This window comes from Marmota flaviventris, chromosome X (assembly GCF_047511675.1).
Source record: "Marmota flaviventris isolate mMarFla1 chromosome X, mMarFla1.hap1, whole genome shotgun sequence".
In the NCBI taxonomy this organism is placed as follows: Eukaryota; Metazoa; Chordata; class Mammalia; order Rodentia; family Sciuridae; genus Marmota; species Marmota flaviventris.
Window position 1 is genome coordinate 29,562,394 of NC_092518.1, and position 25,559 is coordinate 29,587,952.

The 25,559-nt window shown below is 33.8% G+C and overlaps 1 protein-coding gene across 1 annotated transcript in view; it reads left to right on the forward strand.

The window, feature by feature from the left end:
* The window catches only part of Cfap47 (cilia and flagella associated protein 47), a 410,015-nt gene that overhangs the window by 261,173 nt on the left and 123,283 nt on the right, over positions 1-25,559 (forward strand). Inside the window, exons 46-49 of the mRNA XM_071606058.1 lie at positions 4,433-4,629; positions 6,667-6,810; positions 7,390-7,563; positions 15,590-15,701. Of these exons, the coding sequence (XP_071462159.1) occupies positions 4,433-4,629; positions 6,667-6,810; positions 7,390-7,563; positions 15,590-15,701 (627 nt within the window). The remainder of the gene's footprint in view (positions 1-4,432; positions 4,630-6,666; positions 6,811-7,389; positions 7,564-15,589; positions 15,702-25,559) is intronic.

Consider the following 25,559-nt stretch of genomic DNA (forward strand, 5'->3'; position numbering starts at 1 on the left):
CAGGAATTATTTACTCTTGTTAGCTCATTTTCTGAAATGAGAGCTTGTGATTATTGTTTGCTAATAATATACCTAAAAGCTTAACTATAGGAGAGAATGAGCAATTTACTATATTACTTAATCTCTTCCACATGTTTGATATGTTTTCATATAATCATGGCAAATTAGAACAGGAAAAATCAAAAATGAGTTAATCAAATTGTATTCTTCAAATTCTTCTCAAGTGCTTTGGTTTGTTTATTAGGAATCTACTTCAATTAATGAGAGCTTCAGGCTCTCATTTTGCTTCAACCACATAAACCCCAGCTTCACATATTTTATATGTTGGGATTATGTGTAAGATACAGTTCTGAGTATCTCTAAGTTAAAAAAAAAATAGTGTTAGAAAGTCATTGCTCAAATACTACTCATTAATGTAAGCTGATTAAGAACTTCTAAAAAAATACTTTGTTTGCCAAGGTCACAAAATGTAAATGAGAACCTGGAGCCCTGGCAATCCCAGTGACATGGAGCCAAGGCAGGAAGATCATAGTTCAAGGCCCTCCTCAGCAATTTAGCAAGACCCTCCAAAACTTAGTGAGACCTTGTCACAAAATAAAAGATGAAGGATGACATAGTGGCGCATTCCTGTAATCCCAGCAGCTCCAGAGGCTGAGGCAGGAGGATTGCAAATTCAAAGCCAGTCTCAGCAAAGGCAAGATGCTAATTAACTCACTAAGATCTTGTCTCTAAATAAAATACAAAATAGGGCTGGGAATGTGGCTCAGTGGTCAAGTGCTCCTGAGTTCAATCTCTGGTATCCCCCCCAAAATAAAATAAATAAGTAAAAAATGAAAAGGACTGGGGATATAGCCCACAGGTAAAGCACCTCTGGATTCAATCCCTAGTTTCAAAAACAAAAATGTGAGGAACCCAACTAGAAAACAAAATTAATTCTGAGATTGATTTCACCATTTTCATATTACCAGATAGTTTCACATTTGTATTTTCCTTTGCAGTTAAGATAAGGTAGTTAAGCATGCTGGGGAAGTGGCTCAGTCGTAGAGTGTTTGCCTAGCATCTGCAAGGCCCTGGGTTCAGTACCCAGTACTGCAAAAATTTTTTTAAAAAATGAGTAAAAGTTTGGGGCTGGGGCTGTAGCTCAGTAGCAGAGCACTTGCCTAGCATTTGTAAGGCACTGGGTTCTATCTTTAGCACCACATAAAAATAAACAAATAAAATAAAGGCATGATGTCCATCTCCAACTACAAAAAGATACATTGGAGATAAGACAGCCTTTTAAACAAATGCTGCCCAGAAAACTGGTCATCCATATGTAGAAGAATGAAACTAGATCTTTATCTCTCACCCTGCATAAAAATCAACTCAAAATGGATTGAAGACCAGGAATTAAACCAGAAAGTATGCAACTCCTAGGAGAAATGTAGGATCAACACTTCAGATATAGGCATAGACTTTCTCAGTAGGAACCCTAAAGCTCAGGAAATAATGCCAGGAGTTATTAAATGGGACAACATCAAATTGAAAACTTCTGCACAGCAAAGGAAACAATTATAAATGTGAAGATAGAACCTACAGAATGGGAGAAAATCTTTGCTAGCTACTCTTCTGACAGAAAGAACTCGAAAAACTTAACCACAAAAAGCCAAATAACCCAGTTAATAGAATGGGCAAATGAATTAAACAAGTACTTCTCAAAAGAATAAATACAAATTACCAACAAATATATGAAAAAAATTTAACATTGCTGGTAATTAGGAAATGCAAAACAAAACTACACTGAAATTTAACCTCACACCAGACAGAATGGTAGTCATGAAGAATACAAACAATAATAAATGCTAAAGAGGATGTGGAGAAAAATAAACAGCTTTATACTACTGGTTGGATTATAAATTACTACAACTATTATGGAAATCAGTGTGGAGGTTCCTCAAAAGGCTAGGCATGGAATCACCATATGACTCAACTACACCAATCCTTGGTCTTTATCCTAAACAATGAAAGTCATCATACTATAAAGATACATTCATACCCATTTTTATAGCTGCACAATTCACAACAGCCAAACTATGGAACCAGCCTAGGTGTCTATCAACAAATAAATGGATAAATAAAATGTGGTGTGTATGTATATATGGTGTGTATGTGTGTGTGTGTGTGTGTGTGTGTGTGTGTGTGTGTATATATATATATATATATATATATACACACACACGCACACAATGGAGTTTTGTTCAGCCATAAAGAAAAATGAAATTCTGTCATTTTCATGAGAATGGATGGAACTTGAGACCATTATGTTAAATGAAATAAGCCAAACTGAGAAGGTCAAGGGTTGTATGTTTTCTCTCATATGTGGGAGTTAGGAAAAGGAAGGTGATGAGGTTATATCATGAAAATCAAAGAAAGATCAGTATAGGGAAAAGGACCAGAGGGGCAGGAGGAGGAGGGAAGTCAATGCTGGGGAGTGATATTGGCAAAATTACATTGTTATATTCTGTGCAAATATGAATATGCAACAACAAATCCCATCATTATGTACACCTGTAATGTACCAATAAAAATGTGGAAAGATGGGCTGGGGCTGTAGCTCAGTGGCAGAGAGCTTGCCTTGCACATGTGAGGCACTGGGTTCAATCCTCAGCACCACATAAAAATAAACAAATAAAATAAAGACATGCTATCCATCTACAACAACAAATTTTTTTTAAATGTGGAAAGATACAATGAATCAAAATTTATTCTGCTGTAATATATACCTAATTAAAATTAATTAATTAATTTAAAATTTTGTTAAATGTGGAAAAAAGAGAAAAAAATTTGGATGCAGCTCATAAAAGATTAGAGAGCTCATGGACAGAGTACCTAACTATGATACACTGATACCTATCCAGTACCACATGGAACAGAAAAGCTGTCCCATATAAGCTCACTCCAAAGAACCATGAGCAATTAAGTTTGTTGTTCAAACCACAAATTTTGAGGGTATTTCTGCAGTGATAGCTGACCAAAAGTGCAGTATTGACTTATTGTCTCAACCATGAACAACTCTAGCAGTTGAGCATTGTACATTTTTATGGGTTATTTGCAGATATGTAGATCACACTAATTATTTCCAATAGTCCAAGTTATATAAAATTAAGTATTCTTTCAAGATATTCTTCATACTCATTTAGTTTCTTTAGTAACTATAATCTGGTAAATTAAATATATTTGGTTATCTTTAACTATAGAATTGTGGCAACTGCTGCAGTTGTGAATATCACCTGTAAAGAAAGAGTAGCAAAGGTTAGGGGTATAGCTCCGTGTAGAACAGTTGCCTAGCATTTCCAAGGCCCTGGATTTTACCCTTTGCCAAACAAGAAAACAACAAAACCCCCTTATTTTCATTATTTTATGAGATTTGTCAAACATCTCTTCAACTACCTACCGTATTCTCAAATTATGTAACCTTGAGTAATTCACTTGACCCCAGTGAATGTCAGGTGTCCTATTTGTATATTATAGGTAATATGTATCTTTTCAATATGGTTGTGGGTATCACATGGGGATATATGGAAAGTTCTCATTTAGTAGGCATTCAGTTAGTGTTGGTTACTCATTTTTAGTATATTAACTCCCATCTCTACTCCCCTTCCCTTTCCATTTGGAAAAAGGGGGTAAAATGAAATGAAAAGCTAAGGCCCAAATAATCTACACCTGAGTAGGGTAAGGCTGGAAGGGAGAGATCCTGCTTGTCCCTAACATCTACAATACCCAATTCAAAATTACAGATGGAAGCCCACATACCACCTGTCTAAATTTTTGAAATCATAAATCAAATGAACACACTTTTAGGTAGAAAACATTTTATTATCTCCCCTTGACAAAAAGAACTGTATACCAACCTGGAAGACCAAGTTTTTTGAACTTATGATTCTTGGACTCTTCAGAGTTTTGCACTAGAAAATGACAGCACAGAATGGCTGGATCCTGGCCACTTGCCCACCCACCCAATTATCTTTTTTCCTGCAACTCAAACATGAAGTATGATTTTATTTACATACACACATACATATAATTATAATGTAATATATATTAATTTGGGGCTAAGCACAGAAAAGCCTTTGAGCAGATTCTTCTCCCCTGATCTGTCCACCAATGTACAGAGTTGATCCTGATAATACAGCAGCAAGACAGTGGTATCTTTTTAAGCATGGGGCCCTGAGTGAACTTGTGGAGCAGACTGTCCTCCAATTTATACAAGATATATTCTCTCATTCGTAAATAAACTTGCATGATAAGCCCTGGCGATTTAGGTGTGGTGTATTTCTTCAGTAATATGTAGTCTATTCTAAGTTGGCAACTTTAAAAATAATATTACTAATAAAAATGAATTTTAGGAATTATGCCATTTAAAATGACTGAACTATTTTAAATATTTTGACAGCTGCTGATGGATGTGTTTCAGTTCCTTTACGATTTGCTCCTCTCAGTCCTGGCCGTTACCCTTGTAAAATTTTGTTGACATCAAGGTATGATGTACGTCTCTATTGCGTTGAAGGTGTGGTAAATGAAGAATATCCAGAGGCCAAATTTGAGTTCCAGACACCAGCATTTGAACCCCTTGTTCAGAATATTCCAATAGTAAGTGCAAACTTTTTAAAAATACTTGTCTTCATTTCTGTGTAGAGTTTTAAATTTACCTTTTTTCTCTGAAGGTTTTATACTATTACTCTATAAAATTAACTGACAATAAAGAAATTAGCAGGGAAAACATAAATTTATTAACATTCAGGAATAAGAGAACTCTACACAATGTAAAAGATGGAAAAGATAGTTGTAGAAGCTAAACAAAAGGATTGGAATTTGGGCTTCTAGGAAGAAGGGAGGCAGTGCTTGACTCAGGTTGAGGGGTGGGGGTGCACAGGGAAGAAGGATTGTCTTATTATGTAAATAAAGTCTTCCAGGTAACAGCCACTTGTCTTTATCTTTCTGAGCCAGGTGTCAGACTCCCAACCTCTACTTCCTGTCAAAAGATCTTTCCTAGGAAGAAATAAGAAAACAGATAGAAAAGCCTCTGCATGCATCTACTGTTTATTTTCTTTATAGATGTAAATTTATTTTATAAAAGGGCAGTCTTTCAGAGTTAATTATGTCTTCAGTTTCTCAGAATAGCTATCATGAAATATTCCAAAGAAATAATCTTCAGGGTAGAATATTTTGGGTTTTCATACTCACAACAGCTATCTTAAAATATTCTAAAGAAACAATCTTCAAGGTAGCATATTTTGGGGGTTTATTGAGGTATGACTGCCTCAATAAATATCCCTCAGTTCTCCCAACTTGAATTACTACAGATTAATTTTACTATCTATTGCCAATTATTTCTCCTCATTTATGTTAGAGTTCCTTTCTAAATGTAAATGTTATCACCTGATTGTTGCTGAAAACTTGGTCTTTGTCCCTGATGCTAACCCAATAAGGATGACATGGTTTTGAGATAAAGGAAAAAGAGGTTTCATTGCTTTGCTGGCAAAGGAGAAGCATGGGGGACTCCTATCCCAAAGGCTGTGATTCTGCCCATCAGCAGGAACAGGGGGCTTTTATAGGAGAGATTCAAAGGCTATATTCCACCTGTTCTCTGTTAGAGATGTAATTCACTTGTTAATTTGGGAGACAGTCATTTCTGAGATCTTCTGGTACCATCCCCAAAGTCTGGATTATTTCCTTCCTATATGGTGAGTGAGTACTCAAAGATAGATAAATCTGCTTAAAATGGGGAGGAAAGGTAATCCTCTTTCCCCTGAAATTAGGGAGGGGGAGAGATTATGTTGGAGCAGGAGGAGAGGAAGAGAAAGAAACATGTCCATTTTAAACATAAGTTGCAGTGGCAGAGTAGCAAGGGCTATACTAAAAGTATAAAGTGGGCCAATGTTACATGATCAACCACTTTTTGCTTCAGAAATCAACTCTAATATCTTTAACCTATCATTAAATCTCTAATTAAAAACTATGGCTCCTGACTTCTCCAAGCTGAATTGTGGAATCTCAGATCACTTTGCTCCAAATTCTGTTGTGATTTTAACATTTGACTAAATGAGTTCATGGATACAGAAAAAAAATGGCTGGCTGCAACTTGGCTACCTATTAGTCAAAGTGACAATCCAGCATTGAAGTAGATAATGTAATTGTAAGGAACTTTGGGTTTTCAGCATGATAAATTGGTTTTTGGTTGTTTAATTATTAAAGACATAACAAAAGTCAGATGAAAGCACAAAAATCTGTTCTGATGAGATATGTAATCTTTGTTATCTGAGAAATCTAACAGAACATCATTTATTTTCCTTAATTAGGCATAAATTTCTGTCCTCCAACACAATTTTGCCATTTAACAGTAGTAAGTCCAATAAAGGAATATGTCTCTATATTCAATGATCCTTGGTTAGGCCTATCAAACAATGTTTCTATGTGACAAAAAAAGAACATGCAGTCCTCCTTGTGCCTTTTGTTCACATTTTTCATAGTCATTCTTAACAATATGATTTTCAAATTATGATTCTTAGGAAATATAACAAAAATACAATATACACTTTTATTAAAAGTACCAAGAATTAATATATAATTGAACTTCATCAGCATCATCCTTCTGATATTTTTGTACCTTTTTGTTTTATGTTTTAGAATAATAAGACAAAGACTGAATGGAAATGTCAAGTTAACATAGAAGGAAAATGGTTTTATGGACCTCCTATCTTATATGTTGGACCAGGTGAAACAGTGCAATACCCTCTCACATTTAAACCTATTTTGGAATGTGAGATTATGGTATGAATTTACTGATTCTTTTCCCCATTATTAATATGTACATGAACAATGTGTGATATTAATCTATTTAATTGGTAATAAAACATTTTTCAGACAGTTTGTATTTTCTAAAAATTTGATAATTTTTTTGCTTGAAACTTTAATACTTTTATTTACTGGATAAATATTGTGAAAGTCAAATGCTGTTATCTGTACTTATGTCTGGATTATTTTTACACAACACCATGAACAATGTAAAATCATCACTTCTTTTGTTCTTAGTCATTAAGGAAATTCAGACCTCAGAAAATTTTTTTCTTAAGAATATTTTTTAACAAGGAAGTAAGCATGCATATAATTGCTATATATGAGAATGCCTATATAAATTCTATAATTTATGGAAAGTAGAGAGAAATAAAAAGCTTTTCACCAGTAATTCATTTGTTCAGTAGAAGCATTTATATATGAGTTGGAAAAGTCAATGACTAACATTTCCTTAGAAGCTCATTTTATTAATTAGACTCAAGATGAATAGGATTGCTGAAGTTGTTTGGCATTGAACTGTGACATGTAGTGCTGATTTTGGCTGGTTCATCATAGGGTAAACTTATTCTACAAAATGAAGTAGATGGTATGGAGCACATCTTTGACATAAAAGGGATTGGGAAAAAACCACTGGCCTTAGAACATATCAGTGTTGATTGTGAAGTGGGGAATGTGACAAATAAATCCATAATGGTGCCTAATTATACAAGGACTATCATAACATTTAAGGTAAGGTTTTTTTTTTAATTTGAAAAATATTTTATTCTGAATGTATATTGAATTATTATTAAAATAATAATTACATGAAAAATTTTAAACACTTTATTTAATCAGGTAAAATAATGATATGTTTAGAGATGTATACAATTCTACCTTTTATTAGTTCACAACTACTCATTTTAATTTCAATTAGCACCAAACAAGATTCATACTTAAGTATTTGAATATAATCATAAAATACATTAAAAACCACTTGTTTGAGTCACGTGTATTTTTGCTTGAAGAAATGGTGCATGATAACAAAGGATGTTTTCAAAAAACTTTAGAAATAACCTTAAAATTTTGAATGTGCAATCTGTAGGCACAGTCTATCCTATGATTTACCAGTTGAATAATAGTTGAAATGCGAAGAAGTGCATAGTTGCTCATATACTTATATTTTATGAAGTTTTTGTAGTTTGCCCTCCTCCATTGATTTGTTTATACTAATCCCTATATAAAATTCTCTGAACTGGGTGTATGCTCAGCATGTGCAAGACCCTCTGTTTAATCCTCAGTCCAAAAAAAAGAAAGAAAGAAGAAATTGCTGCCTCTACTTTTATCTACAAAATATGTGTCCAATATATTCCTCAAAAGAAACATCAACTATTTACCCATTCTAGGTGCCTTGATTCAGTTTTAGAAGGGTCTGTAGAAGTTTGGAAACTCTGGGCTTGTCTTCTACTTTTTTATATAGTCTTAAAATATGTGCACCTAGGTTTTCTCTTTCCTTTCTGAATTATAAATGAAGTGAATATTCTAAATGAAAATCTCCTCTTCTCATTCCCAGCTGAAACCCTTCAATGTCTTCTCTGACCTTCAGGATCAAGTCCTACTTCAGTGGCTTGCCTTTGCTCATCATAATGTTTAATTAACTTCATCTCTTGCCACCTGTATCTCCAACAACATTTAATCCTTTATCAACAGTATTTCCTTTTTCTGCTGCCTGGAACTCTCTGCCCAAATTCCTATCTTCCATTTATCTGTATCTAACACTTTGTCATTCTCTCTTATAAGGTTAAAAGTCTACTTTTTCCGAGAACTTTTCCCTATTCATAAACCTGGGTAACAGTCTTCTGCACTACAGAATTTTTGTACTGCCTTACCATCATACCTATTACTTCATATTGCTATTACCTATTTACTGTTCCTCACCAGATGATATATTGTGATAACAAGGCAATCTTACCCACATTTTTATACCTGGCATAAAACATAGTATTTAGCACATACATAATAGTGTATAATGAATAGATAAAAATAACACGTGGAATTTAGAAGAAAGAAAAAAAAAGGAAAGAAAGGTGGAAACAAAGAAAGAAGGATGGAAGAACCTGGAGGGAAGGGTGGAGGAGGGTAAGGAAGGGAAGTTAAGAGGAAGGAAGGAAGGAAGCAAGGAAGGAGGGAAGGGAAGGGAAGGGAAGGGAAGGGAAGGGAAGGAAATAGGTAGAGTGGGAAGGAAAGAAGAAGAGAAAAATTCATGACTATTTGGATTGGCTATAAATAAAGAAAACATGATTTTTGCACCACTTCTTTTCTACTTCCAGAATTTACTAATGAGCAAGGAAGCCTGTCAAAAATTTGATGAAACCAAATTACAGAACAATTTCTTAACATTGGTTATTTTGTTTTGTTTTCATGACAGAGATGATATTTTTATTTAATTTTATTTTTCATAATCATTGAACTTTTAAAATGATGTGACTTTAAAAACTAATACTTATGCTATATTAACTATACTGTCTAATTATAAAAGTGGAATTAATAAAATTATTATCATAGGCAACAATAACTGTGATTTTTTCATCACTTTATTACACAAATAATACTGAAATAATATTGTACAGAAATATGATTGCTAAATCACATAGTAATTCTATTTTTAATTTTTTGAGGAACTTCCATATTGTTTTCCATAATGGCTGTACTAATTTACATTCCCACCAATAGCATAAAATATTTCCTTTTCCCCCACATATTCACAAACACTTGTTATCTCCTGTCTTGTTGATAGTAGCCATCTTAACAGGTGTGGGATGATATCTAATTGTGATTTTTATTTGCCTTTCCTTGAGGATTATTGATTTTGTGTACTTTTTTTGTACGAGGGGTTGAACCCATAGGTGCTGAACCACTAAGCCACATCCCCAGCCCTATTTTGTATTTTATTTAGAGACAGGGTCTCACTGAGTTGCTTAGTGCCTTGATTTTGCTGAGGCTGGCTTTGAATTTGCAATCCTCCTGCCTCAGCCTCAGGAGCTGCTGGGATTATAGGCATGAGTTACTGTGCCTGGCTGATTTTGTATACTTTTATGGTTAAAAAAAAAAAGTATATTTAGAAGTAGCTTGCTGCACTAAGTTCATATGATGCCATTTTTGTTGGCAACATCCAAAGCATCATATTCTGGAGTCAGTCAAAGATTATGCCTTTTTAGATCCATTAGACCAGATTTGATTATTGACCTTGGACCCATCAGTGTCATAGGATATGTGTTTGGTTTGGTGGTTATAAATATAAGTATGTTGATAATGGCATAGTGGTCAATCTTGTTCCTCCTGAAGGTGCTATTCCCAGGATATTTGGACTGCCTCAGGAGCCACAATATCTTAGACAGCCAGAAAATGCGTAATACAGTGATCTTTTCTTTATGGCTGTAGATATATTTCAGCACTGTCTTTTGGCCTTTGAACCCTTTTCTTTGGCTTCCGCCTTGAGAGGTACAAGAGTGTCCTTCTTGCTTTAGGGGCCAACTTAGTGAAAAGTCATGTTTAGAACTTTAAAAAATATGCCTGGTAATCATGTCTTCTTTGGAAAAAAAATGTCTATTCAGGTCCTTTGTAATTAATTAAGTTACTTGGCTTTTTGCTATTGAACTACATGTGTTCCTTATATATTTTGTATATTATACCCTAATCAGTATGACTTCCAAATATTTTCTTCCAGTTTATAGGTTGTTTTGTCATTTTATTATTTCCTTTATTATGTATAAGCTTTTAAAATTCGATGTGGCTCCATTTGTTTGTTTTCTTTTGGGGCCCTGCTTTTGGTGTCATATGCAGAAAATCATTACCAAGAATAATGTCAAGGAAAATTTCCCCTATACTTTCTTCTAAGAGTTTTACAGGTTCAGGTCTTATACCTAAGTCTTTAATCCATCTCAAGTAAACTTTTGTGCACAACTGTCCTTTCTCCATTGTGTATCTTTGGTGCCCCTGTCAAAGTTTAGCTGGCCCTATATATGTGAGTTTATTTCTGAGTCTTTTTTTCTGATCAATTGGTCCATATGTGTGTTCCCATACTGGCACCATACTATTTTGATTACTATGGGTATGTAATGTAATTTGAAATCAGGAACTGTGATGCCTCCAAACTTGTTCTTTGTTCTCAAGATTGCTTTGGCAATGATTCCATTGGAAATGAAACCAGTATTTGAAATAATTTAATTTCCATGTTCATTGTAGCATTATTCACAACAGCCAAGATATGGAAAAAAAACCTAAATGCCCATCAATGGATGAATGGGTGCACAATATATGGTGTGTGTGCATGTGCATGTGCATGTGTGCATTGTAATGAGATATTATTTAGCCATATAAAGAAAGAAATCTTGTCACTTGCAACAACATGGATAACTTGGAGAACATCACATTAGGTGAAATAAGCCAGAGTCTGGGGGCTGGAGGAGATGGGGAGATGTTGATCAAAGAGTGTATACTTTCAAGTATACAAAGAATAATTTGGGGAAAATTAATGTACATAGGGTAACTAACTCTAGTTAATAATGTTATATAGTGTGTTATAATCATGTTATATAGTATGAGGTGATGGATATATTAATTGACTTGATTGTGGTAATAATTTCACATTATCCATGTATATCAAATCCTCACATTATACACCTTAAATACATGCAATTCATATTTATCAATTTTAGATCAAGGGTAGAAAAACAAAAAGAAAAAAATCTAATTAATATAGACCCAACATTGGTTAAAAAAATCCTTAACTTTAATGGGAATAGTACATTAGCTTAGTTTGAATATTTACTCTTTTACCATTTTTCATAAAGCATGTCATAGATGGTTTTACACAGGTAGTGTCAATGCTATTTAAAATCATTGAATACTAAGTCATGTCGATATCAGAGAAAAGGAACTAAAAGGGAAGAATAGTTTAACCCCCATTCTTGCTGAAATAGAATAAGGGATGATGATTATGAGTCTAGGTTTTTATTTATTTATTTGGTACTGGGGATTGAACTTAGAGGTGTTTTACCACTGAGCTACATCCCCAACCCTTTTTAATTTGAAATGGATTTGCTAAGTTCCTGAGGATGGCCTCAAACTTGTGAGCATCCTGCCTCAGCCTCCTGAGTTGCTGGAATTACAGGTGTGCACCACTGTGCCTGACTGGAGATTAGGTCTTTTAGATCATCAAAGCCACATGAGCAGACAGGACAGAGCCCTGATACCTTGATTTCTCTCCCATCAGAAGCTTTTCACTACTTGAAAATCTTGATACAATAATTTGGGCTTAAGAACTCCTAAAGACTTGGATTATTTTCAGAGTATAAAATTGCAGTGAATATATTTCTGTAATTAGATATTAAATGATAAAGTAATGAAATATTAGTTGATTAAAATATTAATAATATTGTTCATATATTCCAAATTTGCCAATATTTTTACATGTATATATTTAAATAGCTCTAACAATTACAAAAGAAGAGAAACATTATCTATGGCCTCAGAATGTTTGTGCATATGGTTATTATCAATAGATAAAATATCACCATTCTTAGCCCCGTATTGTGTTGCATGCTAGTAATCCCAGCAACTCCGGAGGCTGAGGCAGGAGGATTACAAATTCAAAGCCAGCCTCAGCAATTCAGCAAAGCCTTAATCAAATTAGATAGACCCTGTCTCCCCCTCCTGCCCCCCCCCCCACACATACATACACACACACACACTCATACACATAAAGGTTTGGGGATATGACTCAGTGGTTAAGCTCCCCTGGGTTCAATCCCCAGTACCTTCCCCCACCAAGATATATAGAGAGGGCAGGGTACCTTCCTTAATTAGAAAGTTACCATAAATGTTAAGGTATATGTACCAAAATGATGATTCATTTGCATAGCCAATTTGCTATTTTTTTCACTCATAATATTTGGGTTTATTACTTGGTTTTTGTTTGTTTGTTTGTTTTTGTGGTGCTGGGGCTTGAACCCAGGGCCTTATGCATGTGAGGCAAGAACTCTACCAACTGAGCTATAACCCCAGCCCCTTATTGTTTGTATTTTGATGTGAATTCTACTGATGAACAATTGAGTTGCTTCTAAGAGAAAGGGTAGACTGAGAATCTTCATAGTGTGTGGTTTCATCATATACTTGTTTTTGGGGGAGCCACTTAAATGCTTCTAATCCACCATCTGTAAAATGCAGTTGACTTCTATGCATTCAAAGGCCTATTCACTTTATTTCCTTTTCTTTTTCATCTTCCAATATTTTTAGCTTTGTTAAATTATTTCCTTTAACCTATATTCTTATTTTTTCCATTATGAAAGAAAATTTCCCTCTAATCATATTCCTTCTTCAGTTACTATCCTCTTTATTTTCAATAATTTCTAAACTTTTTGAAAGAACAGTATTTATATGATCACTTCTTATTTCATGGCAGTCCATTTGTGGCTCCTATACTCTGTTAACAATCACTACATCTGAGATCACTTATGACTTTGAGCAGTTCCTTTCCCAAGTTATCTGCCTCAAGATCCCTGTAGTGTTTGACACTGTTAACCTGCCTCCTAACACTCTTTACCTTTTATTGTATATCATTCTATATTGTTTACCTGACATTTCTTGATTATTATTTATCTTGTCCTTTTTTCCCATCTCTCTAGCTTCCACATAAAAGAGATAACCTTGACTTTCTGAGTCTGGCTTATTTCACTCAGCATGATGTTCCCCAGTACCAGCGATTTTCTAGCAAATGACATACTTTCATTCTTGTTTATGGCTGAGTAAATCTCCATTTTATATTTTTAAAATATACATTTTATCTTATTCCTACAAGAACAGTTTGAAATAGAAGATTGAGACTAACAATATGAGAGAGAAAATAAAAATTTAGAAAGCCTAGTTGACATATAGGTAAAATGCTATGGAATGTTATCAAACCAAAAAAGTAGTAGAAAATAATTACACAATAAGGAAGAGAAGCAATGAGGGACTTCCAAAAATGTGGTGCAAGGAGTTTTGTAAACCTATTTCTTTAAAGTAGTGGTAACAGTGGCAAAAACTGTCAAAATCAAATTTTTTAGAAATCTGGAAATTAAAGAAGTAAAACAATCTGAGTAAATTTTTATTTTTAAAAAAATCCTCTAAATCATGGTGAAAGTAGAATGATTTGTGGCTTTTAGCTTGATCTACTCCTATCTCCCTCAGCTCTGCAATCTTAACAACTATAGTAGTAGTTAAAACCAGAGGCCTTTCAAACAAGAAAATAGGCAGATTGTGTATGGATCACTATTTGACTTTTCTCAAAGTTTCCTGGAAACATCTCATTAGCAAGGTATTATCTCATTTGACTTGTCTCAGAGTTTTATTTGATCAAAGAATCCTATGTTTAGAGTATTTGTCAAAAAATCTTCAGCAACAATTGTTCAAATTACAGTATCCAGAGACTGCAGTAACAGTAGCAAACAATAAAAGTTTGGTTCAAAACTTGAAAGGAGTATCTGGAACATGAAATACCACTAGGAAAATTTAAAACCTCTGAAATATCCTGTGGGTCAAGCAGATCATATATATGTGCATTATATGTGCATATATATGTGTGTGCATGTTCAAGAAAGACATGAGGGCATCCAAGTATTTTGCCTCTGGCTGACATAAATGTACTTCTTGAAATGGAAATTAAAGCTACAACTGAGTTTTAAACTACCTCAATGTTGATGGTATACCACAACATATATATGGTGCTCCTTTGCAATGGGTAGAACACTTATTGGTTCAGGGCATTTAAAGAACCTGTGACAAATCATTGCTGATTACTGAGCTAGTAGCTAAGCAGGGACTTTAGTAGGCACATATTATGTATGAATGTAGATTTCTAGAATTAATCCATAAATAATTTGTGCATGGCCTATAAAGGATATTTATATTTTCTAAGCATCAATGACCTTGATAAAAGTAGCAGTACAAAATAAACATTGGTTTTCTGTAAGAATAATTTCCTTTGTTCTATTTTTTAATAAGTCTCTTCTTAGATTTTTTTCCACTATATATGAGATTTTTGTGATTGTTTTTCTTTTAAAAGTGAATAATTTTAATGGAAGTATTCAAATTAAATTTTAGTAGTTCTATATTTTAGTTTGTCACACTAATATCATGTAGTATAATGTGAGGAACCAATCTGAATGATTCATATTCTCCTTCCTGGAGTGGAGAGGCTTTGATCGTTACTACATCTCATAGTGACTTGGACATTGCCCTGGTCCCGGAAGTTTGAGGAAGCATCTTCAGACGTAGGCATGTCGTCCCATGGATTGAGCTATGCTTACCTGTTCCTTTGTGATATTACTCCTTTGCCCTGTTTGGGATAGAATATTCCATGGAAACGCCCTTTGTGTGTCCCCTTCTCTTGCTCTGCTTTTGAGTGTGGCCTTCCTAGATGTCAGTCAGTCTGCTGACAGCAGACATCACAAAGCTAGACTCAACCCCCTGAAACCTGACCCCTTGCCTCATTTGAATGGCTTCTCCCCAATAAAAGGGTTCAACAAATGGCTCTCTCTCTTTCTGCAGACCCCTAAGGTCAGAGGAGCCATCACAGGACCCCAAAGAAAAAGGTATCACTGTCTCTTGTGTGGTTATTTCATGCAGCCCAATTCCCCTGGAGTGACCTTGAGTGTTTTAGTCATGAAGAACACAACAGTATTACATATTAAAACATAAAAAAAATATATAATTCTTATTTTTCAATTCTCTTTTTTAGGTATCATCAGATCTACCAATAGTGTGGGGAAATCCATATATCACTATAGACCCTGATAATTCAGTTCCATATATTCTACATGTGTGCCCTTGGAAACGTGGTGTATTCAAAGGTATCAAATCCATTAATAAAATATTATTATAGCTCACACTAGATGGAAATATGATACGGATTTTAATTATAATTTATATTTTCCTTTCTAAATGTCTCAGAGTGAGATTTAGTTTTGCATTTCTGTAATTAGCTTTCTAAACAATCTGACCTTTAGGTCATTTATTTTATGCCTGGTTCTAGATTATCTTTTTAATTTTTTGTTAGTGCATTTTTGTTATATACATAATAGTGAAGCTCATTTTGACATATTCATAAATGCATATAACATTTTTCTCCATTTCAATACATAGTACCTCCTTTTTCTCTCCCCTCCTCCTATGCTTTGACCCCTTTCCTCTTCTCTATTGGTCTTCTTCTATTTATTTATTTTTTTAAATTGATGCATTATAGGTATATATAGAATTGAAATGCACTGTGATCTATTCACACATGCACATAACATAATTTGATCAACTTCATTCCTCAGATCTTCCCCTCTCTTTTTCCTCCTCCCTCCTTCTTGGGCCCCCATCTCTCCTCTACTGATCTGCCTTCCATTTTCATAAGATCCCCTTTTTAAAATTCCTTACTTCCCTCTAGCTTCCACGTATGAGAGAAAACATTCAGCTCTTGACTTTCTGAATCTGGATTATTTCACTTAGTATGATGTTCTCCATTTCCAACCATTTACCAGCAAATGACACAATTTCATTTTTCTTTATGGATGAGTAGAACTCTATTGTGTATATATACCACATTTTCTTTATCCATTCATCTATTGACAGATACCTAGGCTGGTTTTGTAACTTGGTTATTGTGGATTGTGCTGCATTTATCACTGTAGCATGCTGATTATAGTTCTTTTGGATAAATTCAAAGGAGAGGGATAGCTGGGTGGAAACTTCATACTGCTTTCCCAAGTGGTAGTGCTGTATTATCTTTATCATTTATTCAATTTTATTTGTCAACAATTTTTAGAAGTAGTTAAGAGTATTTATGTTTAAAATTTGATAAACATATTCAAATACTTCTATAAATGTACAAACTGAATAATATTTTATGAGAATGTCTGTTTACAGAGTTGTGTCTTATAAAACATCTATATGAACATAATTGATATTTTGAAAATAGTTTAAAGACTTGGTATGTGTGAAATTTTCTTACTTTATCTCTAATAAAGCATTAATTTATACAAGTTTTCCGAAAGGTTCCTGAACAGAATTACTTGCCTGGAAATGGGGGTGATAGGTATTCCTACAAGCTTTTGAAGGGAGGAAGATAAGATGTGATAGAAGATAAATAGCTAGAACTAAAGAGCTATGATTCATCAAAGGAAATGGTTTTCCTAATTGGGAGAGAATTAAATCCATTGAAAGATGGAATCTACTAAGGAAATTATTAAAATGGAGGTAACTAGATACAACTTTAGAAGTGTAGAAAACATACACCTAGAAGTTTTCTTGTGCTCCATGGAAGTACTAGCCTCTTATCCCTGTGTACCTCAACAAACACTATTTAAGGAAAGGATCTACATCTAGCATAGAAGGTATAGGAAGATGCTGCAAAGCAAAAAGTACAGAGAATATTCTAAATGCCAATGTTATTAGCAAGTAGAAGGGAAATTTCAGAATAGCAACCACAATGCTCCAGTTCCTACAGCTGTGACAGAATGCAATGTGTAAGAAGAATCTACATACCCATCCCCACTCTCTGCCTTTTAATATGCTTAACCTCAAATGTCAACATAGCAACAGTGCTTAGCATTTTCTGAAATCTTCCCACTACTTTTTGAGATAATGAGCTTTATAAAGTCTGTGAATAAATCGCCTGGTAGGTACATTTGCGCTATAATGACCCTATTTCCAAACATGTCAGTGAAGTCACATTTTGCCATTTTTTAGGTAATCCAGAAGATATAAATTGTATTCAAGAAAATTTTATTTCAATTTTAATTGTAATGATCTATGATAAATCTGAATAGTTGGTGGTGGATCTTCCTTAGGTTTACAATTTTAGCTAGCCTTTTGTAAAAGCATCATGTCATTCAAATTTTCATGATTCTTTTTCATAAAATATAATGAATATCAATTTCATGTTCTATAGAAAGCAGCCAGTTACGTTACTCGTGAGAAGGAACATAAAAGGAACCACAAACTGTGGAACATCATTGAATTGGAAATGTTTATGAATGTGTCAACTAAAGCCCCTGGTCCATGAAAAGGTCTCTAAGTTGTTGAAATGAACCTAAGAAAAAATTGCCTGATTAGATTTGACATGCCTTTTCCTTGTATAATTGTTTCCTTGATTTTTGTCAGGTTTTGTAAGATCATTAAATTTCAGTACTTATTTTCACTAATCAGATATAGTTAAGATACTCTTTAATGCATAAGACATTAGAACCTTAATCAGGCATCCTTTTAGATTGGTCAGAACTGGAACATAAATTTTCTAATTATTTTGAATGTTACCACTAAATACAAAGATGGATATGATATAGCTCCAACCTCCCAGGAATTTATAACTGATTGTAGGAATGTATATACATGAACCATCTCAATCAGGGTATACTATGATATACCAAAATTTTAGAGAATTTCATAGGGGATATTGGTTTGATTGGGACCTTGAATGATGATCTGAGATTTATCAGCTAATATGGGTGAGAAGGACATTCCTGCAGAGAAAACAACCTTATCGAAAAAACAAAGACAATTTCTTTAAATATTTTTTTTGAGAGGAGGAAAATTTTATTTGGGGGCTCACAGTTCAGAGGTCTCAATCCATAGACAGTTGGCTTCCTTCCTTAGGATTTGAGGTGAGACAGAACATCATGGCGGAAGAGTGTGGTGGAGGGAAGCAGCTCACATGATGATCAGAAGGCAGAAAAAAGTTTAAATAAAATTTTAAAAACACTTGTGCTGGGGTTTATGAGTATTTGATTGGAATGCAGAGTGACATACAGTTAGAAATACAGGTAGACTTTTTGGGGAAGAGTTTTGTTTTACCTATTGCAGTGGGAGCTATTGAAAATGTCTGAGGAAGTACAAGGCATGAGTTGACTGAGTGCTGATAAGGAAAAGTCTGGAGATAATAAATAAAGCAAATGGGAGGAGAGAGACAGGGTAGTTAAATCTGGGAGATCAGTTACAGTTCTTTGACAGTATGCCAAGTAATCAGTTCTTAATATTAGCTTGTGACCCCACTTTGAAAGACAGATCCTAAAATAAGAGTTTAATTGCAAGTACTTTATCTAAGATATGATCAAAGGAAGCATTCTGAGAGAATGGAAAAGTAAGATGCTGAAGGATAAAGCTAATAAAAAGTAAGGTATCTAGTAGATTATTTCTGAAAACTAGGAGACCTTACCTGAGACCTCCAGATGGAATCATCACACTGAATGGCAAGTAAATTGGGGCATTTATCCTCTAACTTCTGTCCATTAATGATTAGTGTGTTATTAAGGCCGGTTCCCATGACAGTGAATCTTCACAGCCAAAAAGAGTTATAACGGGGGATATCAGTGGGGATACTAATGGCATGTATTAACCTTGGCCTAAACATTCTTGATACAGTAATGGGAAATTCTCTCCTACTGTTCATGATCTTTAGTAACTGGCAACTCCAAAAAGTAGATAACAATTATCAATTTTGACAATATCAGCAATCACTTTATATTTGGCTCAGTCACACCCAAAAGAGCTTTTTTTTTACTTGCTGAAAAGTGATTATGTTCGTTTAGTTCGGCACCAGTATAAATTATAGCCACAATTCATTTATAAAAATTTGCAATTCATGAGTTAGCACACTGGAATGAGATCTGTTATGATGCTGGCACAAGAAAGCCTCATCAAAAAAAAAAAAAAAGAAAAGAAAGAAAGAAAGCCTCATCTAAACAATTGCAAAAAAGCTTTTAGTCAATCTTAAAATTTCTTTTCAGTGATCTTCTGCTTAATGTCAAAGTAAAATGTTTAATGTGTAGCAATAAATTTCTCTTTTTTTGGTACCTGTGATTGAACCCAGAGTCTCTTACCCATTGAAACACATCCCCAGCCCTTTTTATTTTTTACTGTGAGGCAAGGTCTTGCTAAGTTGCAGAGGCTGGCTTTGAACTTGCAATCCTCCTGCCTCAGCCTCTCAAGCTGCTGGGAGTACAGATGTGTGCCACCATGCCAGGCAAAGTTTTTCTTATATTAAGCCCACATTTAAACAGGATAGAAGTAGTTATTCTTATTGGCATTCTGCTATTCTCAATATTTATTTCAAAGACATGTTTTACCAATGACCAGCTTTTAAGATGATAAATTCAGTTCCAAATATGATTTCTTTTTTTTAATTTTTTTATTTGTCCTACTTAGTTGTACATGACAGCAGAATGCATTTCAATTCATCATACACAAATGGAGTGCAACATTTCAATTCTCTGGTTGTACACGGTATAGAGGTACAAAATTCGTGCAATCATACATGTACCTAGAGTACTGATGTCTATCTCATTCCACCATATTTATGTTTGAAGAATGCTGCTTGTCATGTATTTTCAGAATGTGATGCTGAGCAAAAGTAGTGTCATTAACATTTTCATTTAAAGCTTGGGCAGTGTGTTCAAGTCATCCACCATGTTACAATGGCAAAAATGCATATCTTGTGCATTACTATTTCTTGTTTAACTGTTATTTTGTTTCAAAAGAGTATATTCATACATTAAAAAATTTGATTTTCAATGTTTTCATAATATTTCCCTTTAAAATTTTTCAGGATAAAATTAATATTATGTATGTATTTTAGATTTAGCTTGTATCTTAAGATTTCAAAACGAATAGAATTAGTTTAAGAAAAAAGTTTAACGCTAAATATAATCATAAAAGCCTTATTTCATTTCCACTTTTATAAAATAATTTTACATATTTCTTTGTAAAGTATCAAGAAATAATTTCCTTTATAAAAAGAGCTCTTTGAGATTTGCCTTTCTTCTAAACTACAAACCAAGTTACTTTTTATATCCTAAGTGATCCATTCTTTGATTTTTGCCATTTAAATAATGTCTAACTATATCAGAACTTCAAAGAATACTACTATAACAATTGAGGATTGCTTTACATAAAATCTCATTTTTTTGAGTTTATCTATTTTAGGAATATCTAATATTTTCTCAAATAATTGCAACTTTTTAAAACAAAGGCCATCATCAATATGATTGTTTTTTATAATTTAATGTTACATGGAGAACAGACTTAGAATCCCCTTCCTACTCCCACTTTCAATTTCTGGACACACCACTAGGTTATTCAAACCCCAGAGCCTCAATTTTTTTCATTCATGGAATGACAATCTGCATACTCTCCAAATCACCAGCTGTTGTTCTATCAGTGGTTGTTAATACAGCAGAGTCCCTAAATCAGAATGCAAAGAAATTAATAAACAAATATTAGCTCCTCTCATTATTTTATATGATTTGACAAATATGACTTCAATACCCATATGTCTTTCTCATATTATGTAACTCTGTGTAATTCACATAACCTCACTGAATGTCAATAATTTTAAAATATAATATAAATTTTAAATTTATAATATAAATTTAAAATTTAAAATATACTTTTAAATTATGGGTAATATTTAACCTTTCAAGATGGATATGGGCATTAAATAGGAATATATGAAAAGTGTCCATCTAGTAGATGATTTGTTAATCTCTATTATTCATATTAAATATACTTATCTCCCATCTCCACTCATCTATCCTTCCCGTTTGAAAAAAGAGTCTTTTCTGACATTGCGAAAAAAATGTGTAGAAGCATCATTTGCACATGAAAACTGTGTTAATATAAATTTACCTCTATTCTTTTAATATAGCAGGTCCTAGAAGAAAGCTATGTAAGAATCTATCCGGCTTTAGAGATGCATGATACAAATGTAAAATCTATCATATATATATATATATATAAAAGCTGTGCATACTCTTTAAAGTTTATTAGAATTCTAATTATTACCAGTTTAGTTTTTTATGTGTTTTACTAACTATTGAACAAAACATATTTTCTTTATTAATAATAACTACTAACACTACATATACTTCTCTAATCTTCAAACAGTGTTTGATATAGGTACTATTATTTATCTTGTTTTACTTAAAAGGAAACGGAGGTGGAGAAAACTTCACTTGTTGACAGTAATATCACTTGTCAATGGCAGACGTGGATTTGAACCTGTAAAGTTTGGTTCCAGAATATTTGCTTTGTATCACTCTACTGTATTGTCTCTCTTTAATGTTGAAAGAAACTTAGTAAATATAACACCACAAAAAATCTTAAGATATTATAAAACATAGATTTTTGCTTTTTCTGTATTCTTTTACTCCTTAGTATTCCCTTCCTAATTTGGCAGGCAAATGGCTAAAATGCCAGATGACTATGTATTCCTGTTTTGAAAATATCTTAACAGGATATAGGAATATGGGGAATTTGGAGCTGTGGTCCCTACTCTATCTTTACTTTTCTCAATGGAAAAGCCAGGAAGAGTACAACTAAAACACCTGGCCAAAACTGAGTTGGGATCTTGTTGGCTTATTCCCATTACCAGCTTGGACTGAAATAGCTGTAGAAGCATACAAACTAGTCAGGTGCCACTGCTCTGTGAAAACAAGTGTTGGTTGCAAAAAAGGTGTTTCGTGGTCTTTTAGATGAAAGGAATGTTTTATAAAAGCAGGGCCTTGAGGCACTGCAGAGAGAATAGATTAGTTTTGCTTGGATCCTCTCATGGATCTTTGGATTCTCCTCTGCTTTTATCTTCTCTGCTTTCCCAAACAGCTTGAGCTATGTTTCATGATGATTTTAGCCACCTGCAAGATATTACTCTCAAGGATTTTTGAGCACTAGATCTTTTCTTCTAGACCCACATACCTCGAAACAAGATATATGCTAATTCTAACCCCAACTCCAATTTAAACGATTGGCTAGAGATAGATTTATTCACGTTAATAGATCAGTGAGTGATGTCTCATATGGCTTTCTCTGCCTTTACACAGCCAGGCCAGAATCAGCCTCTAGGCCACATAGCAGCAGGTATATAGTCAATATTGAATGACAGAAGTAATGTATTTCAGAAATTGTTTCTAAAATATTAAAAAGCATAGTCAGTAATGCAAAAATAGGAGTGCAATAAAATATAAGAACCACCATCAAGGAAGATTTAGACCTTGAAGTGCAGCATAAATTTGGCAAGGGCATACACTTTGTCAGGATGAAGGAAATACACTCCTGCAACTTCAGTGTTTACCATGAGGCCCATGTTAAATTGACACAGAGCTCACTTGTAATTCTCAATTATGTATAGGAGGCATAGTTCTCCCTGGGAGTATAAGGCACACAGTAGATGCTCTATTGAGTATAAATTCAAGTTGTTTTAGGAAGAACGATCCAGTGGCTGATGAATTCACCCAGGATATTCTAATTAAAGTCTTTATATTTGAACGTTGAACTACTAAGTCACACTTAGCATTTTTTTATAAATATTAATTTTTTTTTCTCTAATACCTGTTCATTCTCACTCTCTGGATCTCACTGTGTGTGTGTGTGTGTGTGTGTGTGTGTGTGTGTTTGAGTGGGTGGGTTTTTTTTCTTGGCTAATCAAAAGAATTTTAGTTGGTTTTACAATTATTTATAGTCAAGTGAAATATGATCTAGTAGGTCAATGGTTTTTCTCAGAGAAGACATAAGAATCTCAGATACAGGGGTTTATTATAAAATATTTATTCATACTGTTTCTAGAAAATATTTTTAGAAACTTTTCTAATTTAAAACACCCTTCAAAGATACTTTCCTTATATGTGAGTAATTAACCCAAACTTACTACAATTAGTATAATTAGAAGATCACTCAGAAATTATGAAATATTAAAAGATAATAGCTTTTTTTCCCCAAAGGCATAGACAGAGATTTATTTCAGAGAGTAGATACATTTTCGAGAGAGAATGATGACAATCTCAAGAGAGAGATGCCTTTGGGGTAAAACAAAGAATATGCATTCAAGGGAGAATGTAGGCTGTCTCCAGAGGGAGATACACCTGATAGTGGCTTTTAAATACTTTTTGAACATCAAAATTCTTCAAAATAGTTTACAAATACTGGCAAACCTCTGTTCTTGACCACTTTTGCAATTTTGTGAAGAGTGATCAATCACCTTTGTTTGTTATTCCAGGGATAAAAAATTTAAAGATGCCTTATTATGCTAAAATTCTTTTCTGACTCATAATTTATTAAATAAGGTTACATCTGAATGAAAACAATAATAAAATAAAGGTTTTTACATGAAGAATTAGGAAGTCAAATTCATAGTGTAGTGAATCCAAACAAATAACCAAACATTTACCCTTGATACTAGTGAATCAGTTCTTTATGAAACTAGGGAAATATTGATTAATAGAAATTAGAGAGGGAGAGAAAGAGGTGGGGTGGGAGAGGGAGGGAGGGAGATATGATACATTCATAGATTAAAGTTCTGGGTATCTAGATATGGTGGCACCATTAATCATACTTCATTAATTATCTTGCACATGACATAGGAAGACCTCCCATAAGTGACTCTGAATTCTACTTGCATGTCTTTTTTTAAGAGAGAGAGAGAGAGAGATTTTTTAATATTTATTTTTTAGTTTTTGGTGGACACAACGTCTTTATTTTATTTTTATGTGGTGCTGAGGATCGAACCCAGCGCCCCGCGCATGCCAGGCGAGCATGCTACCGCTTGAGCCGCATCTCCAGCCCCATATATCTTTTTTTAATTGATTCTTTTTAGTTATATATAACATTAGGATTCATTTTGACATAATTATAAAAGAATGGAATATAATTTGCTCTAATTCAGTCCCCAGTATTTTCTTTTCTTTTCCCTCCTCCCTTCCCCATTCCCTTCCCTCTAGTCTACTGAACATTCTGCTATTTACTTATTGATTGATTGATTTTAACTACTGTCTTGTGGATGTACATGATGGTGAGATTTCACTGTGGTATATTCATATATGTACATAGGAAAGTGAGGTCAGATTCATTCCACTGTTCTTCCCTTACCCTGTTGCTCCTCCCTGCCCTCCAGTCCCCTTCCTCTACTACAATGATCTTTCTTCTACTTTGATGGACCCTTCCCCTTTTTCTTTTCTTTATTTTGAACTAGCTCACTTGAGCATCTTATTTGTACTTCTGATTTGGGATGACTCACAATTTCTATTGTTTTACTTATGAGCAATGCTGGCCAGGGAGTGACAGGTATAATCTCTGAAACTGGCAGGATAATTTTTAACAGGTTTATTGTTGTAGAACTGACAATAAATCACACTTATTTAAAGTATACATTTTGAAAATATTTAACATACATATATATCTATGAAGCCTTTAACACAATTGAGATAATAAATATACCTATCGCTCCAAAAACTTTCCTTGTGCTCATTTTTGGTCCTTTTGTCCCACTTCATCTCTCATACCTCAAGCTACCCTAACTATAGGCAACCAATTATGTTACCTATCATTTTACACATATTTTATAACATTACATAAAAATGAATCATAAAGTGTGCATCCCTTATGGCTGCTGTATTTGTACAAAGTGATTATTTTGAGATCCATCCACATAGTTTATTAATAGTTTATTCCTTTTAATGCTGAACAGTATTCTATGGAAGATATATCAACATTTGTTTATTGATGAACATTTGTAAGGTTTTCCTATTTTAATTAAAAATAAAGCTGTGGGTTGAGGATATAGCTCAGGGGTAGAGCTCTTTACTAGCATATGCAAGGCCCTGATTCCATTCCCAGCACCCCCCCCACACACACACATAAAAACATTAAAAAATAAGTTGCTATGCACATTCATGTGTAAG